General features: G+C 49.3%; 2 protein-coding genes across 7 annotated transcripts in view; both read left to right on the forward strand.

The window, feature by feature from the left end:
- The window catches only part of CPT1A (carnitine palmitoyltransferase 1A), a 50,199-nt gene extending 40,104 nt beyond the window's left edge, over positions 1 to 10,095 (forward strand). For 5 of the 6 annotated variants that reach the window (XM_074371584.1, XM_045517951.2, XM_045517950.2 and 2 more), the window contains 5 exons: positions 4,061 to 4,195; positions 6,003 to 6,155; positions 6,792 to 6,905; positions 7,102 to 7,194; positions 7,912 to 10,095. In XM_074371584.1, coding sequence (XP_074227685.1) covers positions 4,061 to 4,195; positions 6,003 to 6,155; positions 6,792 to 6,905; positions 7,102 to 7,194; positions 7,912 to 7,998 — 582 coding nt within the window. In that variant the 3' untranslated portion in view covers positions 7,999 to 10,095. The other variant, XM_074371583.1, reaches the window with a different exon arrangement.
- A 2,308-nt stretch (positions 10,096 to 12,403) lies between these two features.
- TESMIN (testis expressed metallothionein like protein) overlaps positions 12,404 to 18,221 on the forward strand; it is a 37,026-nt gene continuing 31,208 nt past the window's right edge. The window contains exons 1-4 of the mRNA XM_074371586.1: positions 12,404 to 12,568; positions 12,979 to 13,513; positions 15,414 to 15,572; positions 17,674 to 17,794. Coding sequence (XP_074227687.1) covers positions 13,037 to 13,513; positions 15,414 to 15,572; positions 17,674 to 17,794 — 757 coding nt within the window. The 5' untranslated portion in view covers positions 12,404 to 12,568; positions 12,979 to 13,036. The remainder of the gene's footprint in view (positions 12,569 to 12,978; positions 13,514 to 15,413; positions 15,573 to 17,673; positions 17,795 to 18,221) is intronic.

The raw sequence follows: 18,221 nt of genomic DNA on the forward strand, positions 1-18,221 counted from the left end.
ATTTTTTCATACATGGAATATTACCTAACTGTGAAACGGTCTCTACGGTATATTCCATGAACAAACCTTGTCCACAAAACAAAACGGGACACTAGCCATTTTTTACAGGGGTCTGCAGACTCTAGCCCACAGATCGCCACCACCCTTCGCCTGTGTCCATGTGGCCCTTGAGCTAAGGATGGTCTTACATTTTTAATAGTTGAAAAAAGTTAAAAGAAGTGGAACATTCCATGATAGGTGAAAATCAAGTGAAATTTCATAGAGCAGAGATAAAGTTCATTGGCACCCGGCCACACTCGCTTTTTGCCATGCTGTCCATGGCTGTTTTGGGGCTGCGGTGGCCGAGCTGGACAGCTGCAGCAGAGGCCACCGGCCCACCAAGACGAGGGTATTCACTGCCTGCATCCGACAGAAGACGTTTCATGCCTCTGGCTTTACAGTGTGCAGTCTGGAAAGGATAGGTGGGAAGTATTGGCGGCCGTGCTGGGAAGGCTCATCTTCGTTTTCTTACATTTTTCTGTTTTAATTTTTTGCACAAACATGTATTACAATTACTCTTAAGTTACTTTTTCAAAGTTAAGGATTATTTGTTTTAATAACCCCAGCACTTAAGTTTATTCTTTGCCCTCTGGCCAGAAATGAGCAGAATTTCATTCTTTGTCCCTCCCCCAGGCCAGGTCTTCACCTAGCACTCAGTCTGTTATAAATGACCCATTGAAGTGATCTGTTGAGAGTGTAAATCAGATGCTTCCATTCAGAAATTCTTCCCTGCACACTTGGTTGAACGCCAGCCCTGTCAGGGATAGGGTTTGTTGCAGAGCTGACATTCAGACCCGTCCAGGCTTCTGAACCTTCTCGGTGTCCTGGACCCCTTGGGCAGTTTGAGAAAGCCTTGGGGACCCCTTTTCAGAATAATGTTTATAAAGCATAAAATGGAAGACACAGGGTTACAAAGGTAACCAGGTGATTAACATGCAAACGTCAAAGCGTTAAGCATCAGTTTGTGGCACAGTAGACATAATTCTTGAGGCGCTAAATTTCAAGCAGCAGGTCTGCTGACTCAGAGGTAGTGGTACGTGTAGGTGCTGTTTTGGGATCTGCAACAACTGTAATCTGATGTGAAAATAGTTGTGATTTTTCTGTCCAGAGTCACAGGCGTTACTCATAAGGACTGGGATTTGTTGCCTGCGCTTCTAAATGATGTATTTCAGTTGGCAATGGGTGGAAATTAAAAATTGTACATATTTCCCATCCAGCTAACTTCCTCAAGGTTAGTGACCACTGATCTGGTTGGTCCCTGTACTAACCTTTAGTGCTGTTCTGGGCCTCAGTCCCTCTGCTTCCAACACACTGGCCTTTTTGCTGCTCTTGAACGTGCCAGGCCCGTTCCTACCGCAGGGCCTTTGCACTTGCTCTCCACTGGCAGTTGCTGCCTCCCAGATTGAGGCGGGGTTGCTTAGGTGTCTGCTCAAGTGCTGCCATCTCCTGTTTACGATGGCCCCACTCCCCGTCACACTCTTCTCTCACCGGGCGTTATTTCTGTCTCTCTGTGACATCACACGTGTGTTCATACCCCATCTCTCCCAGCAGGATGTGTGCTCCTTGAGGGCAGGGCTGTGATCTGTCTGGTTTGCCCAGTGCCAGGAACGTGACAGCCACCGGGGAAGAGGCGTCCGCGACTATATACTGAATGATTGATTTAAGGAAGACACTGGGCCGTGGTCGTAGTTTTAGTCTGTAGGTGTTCACTTCCAGCCTTAAGGTCATATCTAGTTCCCATTTGGAAACTAGAGGTGAAACCCCCCAGCCCCTCATCCAGGTTCCACAACCTGAGCAGCAGCTGCAGGGCAGCAGGCCGAGTGTGTGGAAGTTTGTGTTCTCACGCCCTGTGTGTTAATATCTTTATAGACTTTGTCGATCCTGCTCGTTAGGAACTGGAGATGTTTTGGCGGTGGCGGGCGGCCGCGCTCCCTCCCGATCATAGCAGGTTAAGTGGGGCTGCAGGCATAACCCGGCTTGGCTCTGTGAGGCGTCTGAGCACACTAATGTTCAGTGCATTGGCCACGAGGTTTTTAGATGGTCATTTTTTAAACTGTGGGTGTAATGCATGATCGTGCTCACCACTTACACAATTAAAGTGTGATGCTGGAAAGCTGACTTCAAATAAACCATTGCATCATACATCCCAAGTTAACCCGTATTAAATGACTAAGATACCACGTTTAGACTTTTCCCATGTTCCCTCCTTCCCTCTGTATCCCCCACTGCTTCCTGATGAGCCCCTTGGAAAGCCCCCCGGAATAAGCTCCCTTCCTGTACAGAGTTCTCCAAACGGCATATTTGGTGACTCACCTGGGGCCCCCCTACTGACTGTGGAGCAGAGTGAGGGGGTAGAACCTCTCAGATGCCATCCAAGGGAAATCTAATAACCGGTGTATTAAAGGATGTGTATTGTGACCTGGTGGATCTCTGTGCTGGGTATTGGGGGCGCCTTGGAAACCTTGGGTGTGGAACACCAGAGGCTGGGACGGCACTCACACACCTCCGGGCTGTGTCCCTCACCCGGTGGCCCGATGGCTTTATCACTGTATGTGCAGGATGGCGGGAACAGCCAATGTTAAGTCAACCCTTCCAGCCGTGGGGAGGGAAAGAGCCCTGCCAGGCTACCCACAGGTCTGGACCACACGCTGGAAGCTCAGCCTTGCCCTCGCCAGAATTTCCTTAACAGCGCTGGCCTGTTGCAGGGTGTCCTCTGTCCCTCTGGGGCCACCAGGACCCATATACCCAGAGGGATGTAGTCTGCTCAGGGATGACTTGGGTCCACACACTGTTTCTCATCACTTTCCTGTCCACGTGGGGAACCTGGTCGTTTTTGATCTGGTGGTCTGCGGGCGGTGTCCTCCCAGAACACGGGTGGTGGCTGCCCCGTGTGCCCCTGGACCTGTCTCTGTCCTCATGTGCCACCTGCTGCTTCCATCTCCAGCCTTTGTGTGCCGGCCTCACACCACCTGCAGGGTCCCAGCTGCAGGCACCACCAGCTCTTCCTGTCATCCTGTCCCCCTCTGGCCCCATCGCGGCCACCGCCCTTCCCCCTCTCCGCCTGCCCATCTTGCCTCTCTTTTTCCCTCCCTGGGCATGAAGCGCACAGCTTGTCACCATCACCCTGACCTCGGCCCTGAGGCTCCAAGCACAGCAGAACCACCTGCGGTTCATTCCAGGTGTCTGCCTGCTCTGACCCTGCACCGAGAAGTCAGCGTGGCTGGAGGAAAACCCCAAACTGCCGGCTCGTTTTAGTTTGTGGGCCCCGACTCTGGTGGCCCCGGCAACCCACTGTCTACACCCCAGGAGCCATTTCACACCCCTCTCTGACTCCCAGCACCTCCCTATCCTCAATCTCAGTAGGCAAACTTAAAAAAGTGTTTTTTCTTTTCTTTTTTTTTAAATGGAGGTACTGAGGATTGAACCCCATACCTCGTGCATGCTAAGCACGCCCTCTACCACTGAGCTCTACCCAGCCCCCCAAGCAGGCAAACTTTCTTATTTCACTGAGAAAATGAGAATGTTCCAAAGAGACCTTCCCTGTGCTGCCCCCTGGCATCTGCCAGCCCCCGACGGCTCTTCCTTCTGCTTTTATTCCCACTCCTGTCTAACAGGGGCCGTCTGGGCTTTAGGCTCCCGCCGCACACCCACTTGCTGCCCACCTGGAGAAGGACGTTCCTGACCAGTTCCTTCTCTTAGATAATTTCCAACTCTTGCATGTGGATCTCCTTGTCCTGTACTGAATTCCTCCCATAACCACGTCTGCACTCGGGCAGGTGGGTGACACTCAGGAACCAGGCACCAGTTGAATCTGGAAACGGAAGCCCGGACCCTCCACCCTTTTCAAAGCTAATGACATTCCTACCTGCCTGCTGCATAACCCCGTGTAAAAACTGACGATGACTAAAAACTACAGCTGACGGTGAAGTCTGCTTTTCCCTGCTGAGCTTACCCGACCCCCTCAGGCTTCAGAATTGGTCAACGTACCCCGCCTTGTGTTAAACTATTTCTCCTCCCCCAGGACATGGGCAAATTCTCCCTCACCTATGAGGCCTCCATGACCCGGCTCTTCCGAGAAGGGCGAACGGAGACGGTGCGGTCCTGCACCACCGAGTCGTGCAACTTTGTGCTGGCCATGGTGGACCCTACGCAGACGGTATGTGTGCCCGGCGGGGACAACCGTGCTTTTCAGGACTCCTGAGGTTAATGGGCAGGCTTCCCAGGGGAGACCCCAGGCATTCCTTCTCCAGCAACTCCATCTCCTCCTTTCCTCTACCCTCCTTGAGGGGACAGAAAGTATTAAAAGGGAACCATCAGGGCAGACGCAAAGGTTAATGTTTGTGGTGGTCTTCTGCCGTTCTGTGGCATCTACCAATCAGATTATACTTTCTAAAAGTCTTTAAACCAGGGGTACACAGCCGAGGAAGAACGGAGTCGGAGGTAGGTGCTGCCAGACTTTGCAAGCAGTTGGAGTCTAGGTGAGAAAACAGTGACCATCCATGTGTCGACTGAAAAAAGATGCCCAGCCCCAAAACTGAGAGTTAGTTTTGTTCTGGAGACATTTCTGAGGACTTCGGGTGGGGAGGCGGCCTCTCAGAAGAGCTCTAAGAAGAAGTTGGGGAGGGACCAGGATATATAGGAGTTTTTGCAACAAAGCAGGTAGTCGGAACATGGAAAGATTACTGTTAATCAGAGAAAACCAGAGATCTCTTTTCTGTGTCTGGGAAGATGCAAGAGTCTGGGCTCACTGACATCACTCCTTTGATGTGCACCCGAGCTCTCGAGGGCCAGTGTCCTGTTCTTTCCTGTCCTGAGTCCCCTCAGGGGGCACCACTGGGGGAGGCTGCAGAGGCCCAGAGCTTGGCTGTGGGCTGTCTGCTTGTCTCCATCCTGGGTTCCCTCCGGCTCACTGTCCGGACTGGTGGCAGTGGCTGATGGCTGAGGGCTGCAGTGTCCTTTGCTTAATGGTATGGCAGGAAATAGTTCTCATTCACACTGGGGAGCCTTCTGCTCGGGGTTGCTGAAGCCTGCTGCCCGCACTGAAGCTCCCCTGCTCAGGGCTCTGGGTTTTCTCTCCACTGCCTTTGAAAATCTTGGTGGTGGCCTGAAGTTTTATCAGTTCATTTTCGTAGCTAAAGGAACAGAGATCCAGGTGAATGCAGCAAATGGCTGGGCCGCCCACCTAGGTAGGGGCCAAGGCCAGATCCATGCCCGGCTCTGCCTGACCCGGAGGGCAGGTGACTCTGCTGACCCCGGAGGAGACACGGCCTGGGGCTCCCTGCCCTGCTCTGGGGAGAACTCTGTTCTGGAAAAGCTTTCGATTTGGTGGGCAGAACTCTGGGTATCATGACGGGTCTCTCTGATCTGTCATTAGCTGCCTTCAGAGCAGCCTTGAAGACCCGATCCAGAGCGGGTGGGCCTCCACGTCCCCGTACGGGCGCCGCGCTGCCTGGTTCTGTGACTGACGTGACAGGGCCCAGCGGAACCTCATGCAGCCTTTTCGGGTCAGACTTGGAGGCCCCAGAGCGCTGTTTCAGCAGAGCTGCCAGGCCACTTTGGAGGACTTTTTACAACCTGCAGTAACACTGCAGTGAGCAAGAGGGACGGAGCTCCATTTCCGCACAAGGAGACTTGGAGGCTCGGGCCTTCCCACCTACTCAGTGGCCTCCATTGTGTAAAAGGTGACATGACACCCAGCAGGTGGCACAAAGGACCCAAAACTGCTTCTCCAATAACCCGCCCCCCAGTAGCCTCTGAGCCTCCCAGTTTGCAGCCTGAATCTGGGGAAGGGGCAGTCGGCTGGTGGGGTGTCTGGTCAGGTCGCCTTGGCAACCACCCAGAGCCACTCAGTGGCCGGCTGTCTCAGCGCCCAGTCGGGCCGCTGGGGAGAAGGGCCATGACCCTCATCCTGGAGCTCAGACTCTGGACGCACAACCTGAAACTCCCCGTCCTTTGGGACTTAGGTTGAACAGAGGCTCAACTTATTCAAGATTGCATCCAAGAAGCACCAGCATCTCTACCGCCTGGCGATGACCGGCTCGGGGATTGACCGCCATCTCTTCTGCCTCTACGTGGTGTCCAAATACCTGGCTGTCGACTCCCCTTTCCTGAAGGAGGTGAGTCATTTCTGTGGCAGCCCGCTCAGGTTTGTTGGCTAAACTGAAACTTAGATCTGTAGTACAGCTTTGCCATTCAGAGCAGGCTAACGAGTGGGTCTTAGGGCTTAACTGTTATCACAGTGGAAAATGTGAGCTGCGTCTCTTCAACCTCTGGAATGCTGTGGCTTGCACTAAAATAACTAGGAAATGATGTGCTCTGAGTATTTATCATCTTCATTTTTAATATAGTTTTATTTACTTTTCAGTTTATAAAATTAAGTTTTTAATAACGGTTGGATTTAACAAGCAGCTTGGAAGATTCCTGGAAATGGGGCAGTCAGCTCCCGGGAGCTGGTACCAGTTTGCTCCAGTGCACCACCGCCCCGGTTCTGAATCCTGCTTCATGTATCTGCCACTTTTCCTTCGCAGGACACTCAGCCGGTGTTGGCCCCTCCAGTCCAGGTGTCCTCACCCGCTCCATCCCTCTTTGCAGATGTACTGCCCTGAGCTGGCCAGCCCTTCAGGGACCTCTGGTGTCTGAAATGGTCCAAACACCGAGCAAGCCTTTTCTTGCCTCCCACCGGGGCTCCTCGGGGACAGAAGAGACTGGGATTGGGGCATGTTATTGCAGCATTTCCTTGTTTTACTCAACAGGTCCTATCTGAACCTTGGAGATTATCAACCAGCCAAACCCCTCCACAGCAGGTGGAGCTCTTTAATTTGGAGAGGAATCCGGAGTATGTGTCGAGCGGAGGGGGCTTCGGACCGGTGAGTGGCTGGGCATCCGTGTTTGCAGAGCAGCGAGCTTCGGGAATAGGGTGTGTCTGTCTCTGTTCTGAGCGCCCGTTAACCTCGCTGGTCATTCATGCAGATGTTAATGGTAGTCTCATAATTAGAATGTCTGAAATTCCCTCTTCACATCAGCTCCTTTCCCACGATTACATTCAAGCGTGCTTTTCTGCAGGTTGCTGACGATGGTTATGGTGTGTCGTACATTCTCGTGGGGGATGACCTCATCAATTTTCACATATCTTCCAAGTTCTCGTGCCCCGAGACAGTGAGTAGAAAAAGTCCTCTCTTCTAAAGACGGGGTATTTTTACTGTTTTCTTTTTAAGAGCAGCACATCCTTAATTTGACAGAAAATTTCCGTTCAGTTGTGTAACTTTCACTCAGTTTGGAAGTTTTCCAAAAAAGGAATCGTAAAATTCTCTTAAAAGTTTTAACAAGATCTGTCTAATTTGCTTGAAAGTGTTTTCAACTTTGCTGGTAGCAGTGGTTTTAAATCTTATTGTTGGAGTGCTTCTGCAACTTCGAGCCTCTGGGTAACATTGAGGGGTGGGCTAAGATTCGTGTGCACGTGCTTAGAAATACACATGTGTGAGGAAACGGGTCGGCGGTGTTCTCTGTGAATGGATCATGTGACCCCCTTCCTAGCACAGCACATTTAATCCTTTCTCTCCTTTCCACATTGTGCAATGCCTGACAGGCAGTGCCAGGTTCACCTTTAACAGAGAAGACTGGAATTCACTTACCTGTGTGTTTTATGTAATGCATGACATCAGGGGAAGCTTTAGGGCACAAACACAGAAATCATTATCTCTGCCAACTGTTCACATTTCCCTGTACTGTATAACTTAGTGATTAAGCCTTTAAAGCAAGCTTAGCGATCTGGCAAAAAGGAATGTTAGTTCTTTGAGTCAGATCACAGAGGAAAAGACTTGAAATGTAGGAACGTCCACCTTGTGATATGTGTTTTTTGTTTCTAAACGACAGGATTCTCACCGCTTCGGGAAGCACTTGAAACAAGCAATGGCTGACATCATCACTTTGTTCGGTTTCAGCGCCAATTCCAACAAGTAAATCCCTTGAGGGCTGCGGTGAAGGAAAGTGAGCTCTTCTGATGAAAAACCAAATGATAAATAGCTATGAATCCTGTGTAGTTCAGGATGAAGAGTTGCTTTCCTCCCATCGAGGGTGTGGTGTTTTTGCATTTCTAGAACGCAGGCTCCACCATGTGAAGTATAACCCGACTACTTCCAAGCAGGTCCTAACTGGGGGGACGTTTTGAGAAAGTCCCCCTAAAGTCTTCACGCTGACTTGTGTTTATTCAGGGAGGAAACTTGTTGAGCGAATTCAGGAATGAGTGGGGTTGTGACTTCACACGCGTTGGAAATGGACATGGCCCACGTCCTCCGCAGCCACCGCATCCCTGGGACTTATGGGCATTTAATTTTATCAGAGCAATGTAAACGTTTCTTTTGCTTGGAGAGAAAAGCACCATTTGAGCTGAAGATGGTAACCGTCAATAGAGGACGCACAAGTAATGCACTAACTGAGAAACGCTGTGCTTCTGGGAACAGTTCTGTCGCTGTGGTAACTGTAACTGGCCGGTTTGGTCGTCTGCATTCGCTTCTGCCTCTTTGCAGCACGTAGTCTGTCTCATCTTTAGTTTTACTGACCTTGCAAGTCTTCAAAACCCAGTGCCTTAAAAGTGGAAGGCTCTCAGTGTAAGGGGAGACCGCATGAAAGATTTCTTTTGCAGAGCCTTTAGGTGGAATTGTGGAGGTCTCACTCCCGCCTCAGTTTACTGAGTGGATAACCCTGTGTTCAGCATGTTCCTGTGGTGTCCCCTTATCCCCTTATGCGGGCAGCTGCACTGGATTCCCCCATCAGACTGCCTGCCTTCAGCTTCATCATTTAGCTACAAAAGAAAACGGGCACGTGTCAGAAATGGGGAGCCAGGGCTGTGATGGTGGAATGGTGTGTGTCCCGAGCACTCACTGAAAACTAAAATAGAATAGGTGCCTCAGGATTCCTGCTTGCCTAGACTGAGAAAGGAACAAAACTTGAGAAAAGGGAACCCCAAGGAGGTGAGGGTCACGCAGCGCTGATGCACCGGTAGGAGCACCTTCTAACCCCACCTGGCGAGAGAGGGGCCTTCTCGCGTTTCCAGGGCGGTGGAGGGGGGCGGGTCATCTCGGCGAACGCCGTGTGTGATGGGCGCTGGGTTTCACACTGCTGGCCCTTCAGGTGGGAGTGCCTTTTTTGAAAGAGTGATTGACCAAAAAGTGATTATGCACTGAATCATTTTCAGTATTTAATGTAAAAAATAAAGGATCATGGAATGAGATCACCTCCTCTGGGCTGTAATGAGAAGCTAAGCTTGTCCATTTTTTAGATTGTATATTTATTTTTCTGATCCCTCTGCTCTGGTCGGGCTTGCCTCTATAAGAGTTTTGTGCCCAGTGATACAGTGACCAGGCTGACCCACTGGAGCCAGGGAAAGGCCCTTGCCCCAGAGCACGTGCGTGTTTTATTCACATACAGGTTGTGATGTGAATGGGCCTCAGTGGGCCAAAGACTTTTTTTTCCTCTTCAAAGCAAGCAGAAATGAGAAGAGATTAAAAAAAAAAAAAAAAAGCAACAAGGAGATCCATCAGCCACAGTGAGAAAAGACCCTGTTTATCTGTGGTTTGTAGTCAAGGATGTGTGTATGTTGGGGGTGGATACAGCCCCTTTGCCTCAGCCAGGCCTGGCTCCCTGTCAAAGCCAGGGCCATCGAAATTGTACACTGTTGACCACTGACCTGTCTGTATTGCCTGGCGGCCACACGGGAAGTCAAGCGCAGACGTGATAGCACTCAGAATGTATTCAGGCTTGTCTCTCAGGTTTTAAATGTTTCAAATGTAGTATTGCTAATCAGTGCAGTTATCAATGCAATTTTATATTCCTTAAAAGGAGGAAGAGGGGGGGTTTTATTGTACACGTTGAAAGGAGGAGGTAAGAGTATTATGTATTTAATTTAATTTGGAACCAGCCATGGTCTTAACAGAGCTGTGGTCTGAATTTGTTATCTGGGACTGTCCACTGCGTGTAAATACAATATGCTCTTTTGGATGTAAATCTTAGAAATGCCACCTGAATGTTATCATTAATAAAAACATTAATCCCAGTCTACCACAGTATTGGTTTCTGTCTCTTGTCATGCTGATCAGGAGGTTCTAAGTCAGGTACCAGGCTCAGGCACCGGGACAAAGGCGACAGGTCAAGATGTACAGAAAAGGCCTCAGGTGGGGCAGAGTGGACATCACTAAATTCACGCACCTGGCAGAGAAGGGCAGCTGCTAAGGAGGGCAATGAGTTCCACTCTGCATTCATTTGTGTATCCTCTTCCTTGCCCCAGAGCCTAGAACAGTGCCTGACCTGTGGTAGGTGCTCAGGAAACACCTGTTAAATGAGCACATGAATTCAGTTTTCACACCTACTGTGTGCTGAGCTCTGTTCTGGGCACTGGGAATACAGCAGGGACCCCACCAGGTTCTGACTGTCAATTTGTGGAGATCAAGCTCCAGTGGGAGGAGGCGGAGAACCAAGGGAACCTCCCAGAGGATCTCATGGGTTCCTTGGGCACGTTTGTGTGGGTGGTGGAAGAGTAGCTGGCATGGGAAGGAGGCTGATCTCGAAAGGGGTTTGAGCTGAGGCTTGAATCACAAGACAGAGCCGGCCTTGGCCAATCCACAGGGCCGGGAGAGTGTTCTAGGAACTGCGAGTGTGAGAAGGTTCCAGGCCTTTGATCCTGTCGGGCAAGGTGGCTCATGGGTGGCCATGCACACCAGACCCCGGGCGCTGCTCAGCAGCCATGCCTACGTGCGGGTGAGTGAGTAGGGTGGCTGGGGCTCGAAGTCCTCCTCAGGCAAATTCGAGCGCTTCACGGTTTTCTACTTGGGCTCTGCAGTGTCTGTCAGCTACCTTCTAGACCCTACGGGTTGGGAAGCCCAAGGTGCACTCTCAGGCCTACCCCCAAACACAGCAGAGCTCAATGAGATGTGAGTTTTCCAGCCATAATATTAAGAATAAGGAAGCCAACACACACAAACACGTGTATAAGAGTCCATGTTTGTACAAGTAAATTGCCAAGAAACTAAAAAAACAAACAACCCCCCACAAAACCCAAAGTCAAGGACAGTCTGTATAATTAAAGGGAAAAAGCTGTCCTGACTTTATTTTTATTTCTTTTTTAATGAAGATACTGGAAATTGAACCCAGGACCTTGTGCATGCTGGGTATGCATTCTACCACAGAGCTATTTCCTTCCCCCCAAAAGCTGTCCTAATTTTAGTCTGAAGAAGCCGCTAGAGCTTTCTATGGAGCCCTGCCCTACAGATCATAGGCACACAGGAAGTGAATCCTCCAAGAAGTGGACAGTATTTCAAGGCAAGTATATCTGCAATGAACTAGTTGCTGGGAATATATTTTAAGTTGTTCACATGGAAAATTACAACAGTGAGAATTTAATCACATTATGCTCTTTTAAAGCCAGCTTTTAATGTCCCAGAATAATTTTTCAGATAAAGTCCTAGGACACTTAATGCTGTGTCTCAAATTTAGGAATCCTCAACTGTGCAAATTTTGCTTGGGATTTCTTGAATGCTGAAGTGTACAGCTAAATAGTACATAGCATTGGTGCGTCTTGGTTGCTACCGTTTGACTCAGGAAAGTATTTTTTGAATGAGGTTAGAAAGCTGATGTCTTACATTTTTATGTTACCAAAACAATATTTTCAATGGAAACAGAGCGCCATGTAATCTTACCCCCAGAGCCCCAACCCCATCCCCAGAACCTCTTCCAACTGCTTGGTTGGATTTGCAGTTCATGGCCGTAAGCTTAAATAAGATTTCACCTCTTTCCTTGATTAAACAGTGGGATTCTGCTTCTGTGAAAGGTGGATTTAGCTCACCTCCGCCACTCAGAGTTTGCGTTTTATTAGCGTTAGTTATACTTGTTCCTTCTAGGTCTCTCCCTCCAAACATCAATCAACTATGTTGGGTTGTTTACATTGACTAGGGATGCCTAGCTTTCCTCCCAAGCTCCAGCACCACCGACCTGAATTGCATGCTAGGTTGGGAATTTGCAAGTGCAAACCCGTGGTCCTCCACCCACCCGTGGAGTGCTCCGCGGCCAGGTCTGTCCTGAGAGACTCGAGAGCAGAAAAAAAAATATTCTAAAGACCAAGGCCTGAAGTCAAGCTAGGGAGTCCCACCCAGCGCTGCTTTGGACTGGCCTGGGGCCTCAGTTCCCCACCAGAGCTTGGAGCTGCTGGTCCCGGGAGTGTTCTTCCCTGTCCACCTCCCCTCAACGGCCGGCCGGTCGATGTCCCCAACTCAGACACCCCTCAGCTCCCTGCGCGCTCCGCCGGGTCCCTGCTGATTCGGTTTCTGAAGCCTTACCCCACCGCGCTTCCAGGCTCCGCCTCGCCACGCCTCTGCTCACCTCTGCGCCCCGCCTTCGCCTCATCCCGAACCCGTCCCACACTCCGGCCCCGCCCACCTATCCATGACCCCGCCCCCTCCCAACCGCCAACGGCCGCTGGCGCTTGAGGGGCCAGTGCACCCCCGCTCCCGTCCGGTATCCGCGCTCCTCGCTCTGCCAGGTGCGTCGGTCTGAGGAGGCCTAACCCGGCGCCCCTCCGCCGCCTGAGACCCCAGCCGCCGTCGGGTCTCCTCGCGGTTCCGGGCCTGGCCTCGGCTCTGCAGGAGGGGAGGGGGACGGCGGGTCCCTAGTCAGCCTTGAAGGGGCGGTGGGACCCCTCTCCAAACGTCCCCGCCAGGGGCGGGGGGACCGCCAGGTCAGCCCCCGGGGACGGCGGGCCCCGGTCCCTCTCAGCCCCCGGGGGCGGCGGGCCCCCGGTCCCTCTCAGCCCCCGGGGGCGGCGGGCCCCCGTCCCTCTCAGCCCCTGGGGGCGGCGGGCCCCGGTCCCTCTCAGCCCCTGGAGGCGGCTGGCCCCAGGTCAGCGGCTCGGGCAGGTGGGGACCGCCGCCTCAGCCGGCCGCGTCGTTGCAGGTGCCATCTTCCTCCCCGAATCCCGGGCGATGCCTGGCCCCGAGTACCCTCGGTGGACATGGAAGACACCCCTCTGCTGGGCCGCATGTCCAGCCCAGAAGACGAGATGGTGACCAACCTTTTCAGCGCGGAGAGTCAGTTTGTTTCTGAAAACCTTCCTCTGAAGTCCCCGGTGGCCGTGAAGCACGAGGAAGATGAGTTCCACGTCCTTAAAGACGCATATCTGGGCGCCGCTGACCCCAGAGAGCCCCTGCTGCACACGTTCAACCCCCCGCTCAGCGTAGACTGCAAGAATAAGGTCAAAGTGGAGCTCCTGATGGATGAGAACGAAGATGAGGAGGTACTCGGGGAGTATCCGAGCCTCCCCGACCTCAATCCCCTGAAAGACAGCGTTCTGCCCGCGGCCCCGCAGCCACAGGCCTACAACGTCCACTTCCTGTCCTCCCTGCTGACTCCGCACAGGAGTCCGGCTGTCTTGCCCCTGGGCGCCTGGGCCAGGGAAGGAGCCGGCCACCCCGGTGTCCGGGTGATTCCAGTAAGATCCACGTCGCACAGTCCCACCGCCCCGACCCCTACCTCTTCCCAAGTAGAAATGGGAGACTTCCAGCTTATACCAAGATTTCCCTCTACGGGTGTTTTTCCTGTGTCAGTAGCATCCCTGGTTGGATTCACTAACCTTAAACAGGGCACATCCCTTGGTTATGCGAGATGCATTATCCAGCCAAGCCATCCTGCCTGAAGGTGAATTAGGTCCTGGGTCCCTGGTTCAAACCTGGCCAAGCCTGGCCTAGCCAGGCAGACAGCACACAACAAAAGAGTAGGAAAACAACTAGAAAATTTTGAAACTGGCTTTAGGAAAGAAGCCCCAGTGTCTATAAAACAAATGCAAGTGTGAGTTTTCCTGTGCTTGCATTTTGCATTTTTTCCCCCTTTAGATTTCTAAAGATTGTAATTTGCAGCAAGGACTCATTAATACTTGTGTTTGGTGAGCCTTGAAATCAAGTTGTTAGAGCTTCCATCTGCTAATAAGTGGTTGTTCCTCAATCATATGTAATATAAATCAGAGTCTAGGTAAATTCTGCTAATTGTCAGCCAACTGCCCTCTTTTGCTATATGACTACTGGTAGTTTTCTGCTTTGTTCTTGCTACAACTAAACAAATCAGTTTTTAAAGGAAACAAAGTATCCCCAATTGTAATTCAAATTACAATTTGAAATATCTAAATAAGGTTATAACTTGAAATATAGATAAACTTTCCCTGTGTTTTTAAAAGATTTATACCTAGGTACTAGTCTACTGTGCTAAGGAATTTGCCAGTTCGTGATAACTGTTACTTGTTTGGGTCTCAGATTTTAGGTTAGATGATCTCCAAATCTGAGTCAACACCCACACTTTGAAAGATAGCTATCTGTTCCATGATTTAAATGAGGTCTTCAGAATATTACCTGAGAATCACCGTCTTCTTTGCAGGGTTTGTGACCTGCCTCCTGGCCTTTGGGGAGACTCACCTGCACTCTCTCGTTGGCAGTCTGGGTGGGTGGAGGTAAAGGAGGGGAAAGATGATGTAAAGTGTGGGTTGACTGCTGTTTCCCAACCCTCCTTACATTCTTATCAAAATTTAAGAAGCAGCACCCTGATTTTAAAACACTTAAATCTGACGGTAATTTTTTTTAACCATCGAGACTTTTTAGTTTTTTAAATTCCATTGATTTTCAGTAATATCACTGGTGTTTTCCCTATTTTTGGTAATTTTGCTGTTGTGTCACTGAGTTGCTGCAGAGGATAGCTTAAAAACAGAGTTGGCAAATACACCCTCCCTTCACTGTTTTATGTGAATTATTATCCTACCATCCACTCAGGAAAGCTCTACTATTTAATTATAAACATTACTATAAATATGTTGTGAGTTACAATATAAATATTACTAAAATGTCAGCAAGGATTTCAAGCTTCTTGAGGAAAAAGTAAAACAATCAACTGGAACATCTAATACAACCTAATGAGCGCACTCTAAGAACGGTGCTAGAGGATCAGCATTTCAGGCAGTTTTAAGGAAGGTCCCACAAGGCAGCCAGCTCCCTTAGAGCGGGGGCTGTCCAGCAGCTGGAGGGGCAGCTGACCAGCCATGGAACCTTCTCAAGTTACTTATACTGTGTTTCTGAAACAGCAAGAGTGCCACATCAAAATCACATGTCCACATCTCGTGGGCAGATGGTTGTGGTCCCCAGGGTCCCCAGTCCCCAGGGAGGCGGGTCAGATACTTGTCACCCTATCTTGCTGCCCCATAGAGGGAATAATAGTGCAGAAGAGAGGCACTAAGGGCAAGGGTGCATTTTACTTTGAAAAGGTAACTTCTGTAAAGAATTTTCTAGATTATGCAACTGCAAAATCTAGCTTCCACAATGTGATTTCTAAAATAACATTTGCTTTTTCAGGTTGAAATAAAGGAAGCCGGTGGTTCGATTACAAGTAACAACCTGGACGAAGCAACTTTTCAGAACCCTCTTGCCCAGGAGTCCTGTGGCAAGTTCTCATCATCACAGGAAAGAGAGGATGCCTCTGGCTGCTCCCAGAAGAAGGACTTGAACCCAATGGTAACTATGCCAGGGAAAATGTGTCTGACCAACATTATTTTAAGTGTTTACCCCTTCTCATTACTAAGTCAACAGTAATAATTATTTCAGTCATTGGTTTTCCTTCTGTTTCCCTGTTAAATCAGCATTTTTGGTTGTCTCATTTATCAAAAGAGGCTTTCTTATGTTTCTTTCACATCTAAGGTTCTCATTTCTACTTGATCTTAGTAAATCAAACAAAGATTAGGACATTGCTGTATTCATTAAGGAGAGAAACTACAGGGCACATCGCTCAGTGCAGACCAGGAGTGGGACAGCCCCTGAGCTGTAAGGTCAGGCATGTCAGGGGGCGGTGAGGCTACAGTTCTGTGGCTGCAGGACAGAGGCTACTTTCCTCCCTGCCTACCTTCAGATTCCTAATACCAACTAACACTTGTGTACGATAGGTAATCAGTAACATCTGCGGCTTATGTGACAGTTTTACATGCTTGTAACTTCATTTAATCCTCCCATCAACTCTGTAGGGTAGGCATTATTTTTATCTACATCTTATGGATAAGAAAACAAAGATTTTACACAGTCTGCTTATAACTGGGGCATCGAGGACGCCAGGTTTCGGTGTGATGAGGACTGGGAAGGAGGGAAGACAGGGAATCTCGCCCGAAGTATCATTTTAGCAAAGAGTTCAAAGAACCAACAATTGCCTTGCCCTCGGCAACTGTTCATTTGGGGAAATGAGGCCGTAGCTCTAAAGCATATGCTTTAACTAGAAAATACTTTAAAATGGGATCATCATGAACTGTGGTTTGCTGTGGCATACAGCAGTCCTCGCCTCTGTCCATGGTTCTCCTCAGGCCTGTGGGTTCCGAGGGCAGAGTTTGCGAGGACACCTGGACTACATAGCAGGACAAGAGCTCTTCCAATTACAGCAGACCCCTGAGTAATGTTACCATGCTCCCGAAAAGGGCAGGACAGCCCAGAACTGTGCAATGGACAGAGGCCTGGAGAGTCCACTCTGGGTCCTTCCCCCAGTTTGTGCGCCTGTGTGGGCGAGATTATAACTGTATCCTCTAAATACAAATAAAATTCCAACCAAACATGAATGTTGGCCTTTTATCCAATGTCAGGGTGATCTGAAGTTTTGACCCAATGATCAGCACCGTGTTAACAAAGGCTCTACGTCTGTAATTTTGGTAACATTGATCCTTTATGCTTATTTGGATTTTCCTGTCTAGGAAACCCAAAGGCAACCTAAAGGCAAAAACCACTGCTTCTCTGGGTGTTTGTGGTTTTACCCTCAGAATTAGAAGCTATGTGCAGGCAGAGACGATGACTTCTCTTGCCTCGTATTCAGGCCGCATTGCCATGGACAGGGCTGCACGCAAGGAGGGCTCCATCTATGCTGGGCTTGACCGGTGTGATTGCCTGATGGACTCACCTGGCTCACTGGCACTGATTTATGGTCGGAATCCAACTAGGTGATCTGAGAGTGCCAGTCAGGCCATGAGAGATTGACGTGTCTTCTTAGAATTTTCCCATTCTTAAAGTAACCTTTTTTAACTGTACTTTTAGAAAATAAAATCAATGGATATTTTTAAAAACCATACGTGTTAAATTATAACATGTGGAAGTGGTGGAAAAGAACAACTGTTATAAATTAAAGATTATTCTAAGTATCTGTCCAGCTACAGAGATGGGGTCAGAGGGACAGAGTCCTTCTTATAGTTAACTGGGTCTGAGTGGGGCTGGAGTCCAACACACTCTCTCCATCCCTGTAGACCATGGAGTAATGGGCAGGGGACGGAAGCTCTGGTTCGCAGTCACCCCTTCTTTACCCTCAGCCTCATCGGTAAGACACCTGTAGGGAAAGCCGTGAGCAGGACCTTCTCTTAGCACCCTGAACACATCTCAGAAAACACCTCCCAAGGGACTTTTTGCCCTGTGATACCTCAGAGAGCGTGCTATTGCAGAGTAAGAAATGGAGAACACATCTATAATTTGCCATTTTCCATTAGAACTTAAATTCTGGATTAAAGCTGTTTTCTCAGATTAAAGTTTACTTAGATTCATATTGCTGGATATCTTTTAAAAAATGAAACCTGATCATTATTTTTCATTTTAGGTGATATGTCAGTTGAAAGGGGGTACACAAATGCTGTGTATAGACAATTCTGGCACAAGAGAACTAAAAGCACTTCATTTGGTTCCTCAGTATCAAGACCAAAATAATTATCTACAGTCAGGTACAAAGTAAATTAATAAAAATATGTCACATATCATATGGAAGTTGGTAAGTGAGTATTGTATTGACTATCTCAAATGCTTGGAGAGCTGTCCTCCACTTCTGCTAGTTGCGGAGAGCCACAAGTGGGTGTGGCTGCAGGTGCCTGGGTTGAAACATCTGCCTTGTCCAGATCTGGTGGCAGGTTGACTGTTCAGATGTGGTGTAAGCTATACACATTTTCATGTCAATGTTTTCATGTAATCAGTGAGAACTATCACTCTGCTTTAATCACCATGAGCTCTGAAATAATCATTTCAAATGCTGATTTATCTGCCAATCGTTTACTCAGAAACTCCTTTAAACTGGTGCAATAATAATAGATGACCTGTAAGTACTTGATTATCATCAAATGATTTATGAATGATTAAAGAAAGACTAAATGACAT

This window comes from Camelus bactrianus, chromosome 10, assembly GCF_048773025.1.
Source record: "Camelus bactrianus isolate YW-2024 breed Bactrian camel chromosome 10, ASM4877302v1, whole genome shotgun sequence".
Classification (NCBI taxonomy): Eukaryota; Metazoa; Chordata; class Mammalia; order Artiodactyla; family Camelidae; genus Camelus; species Camelus bactrianus.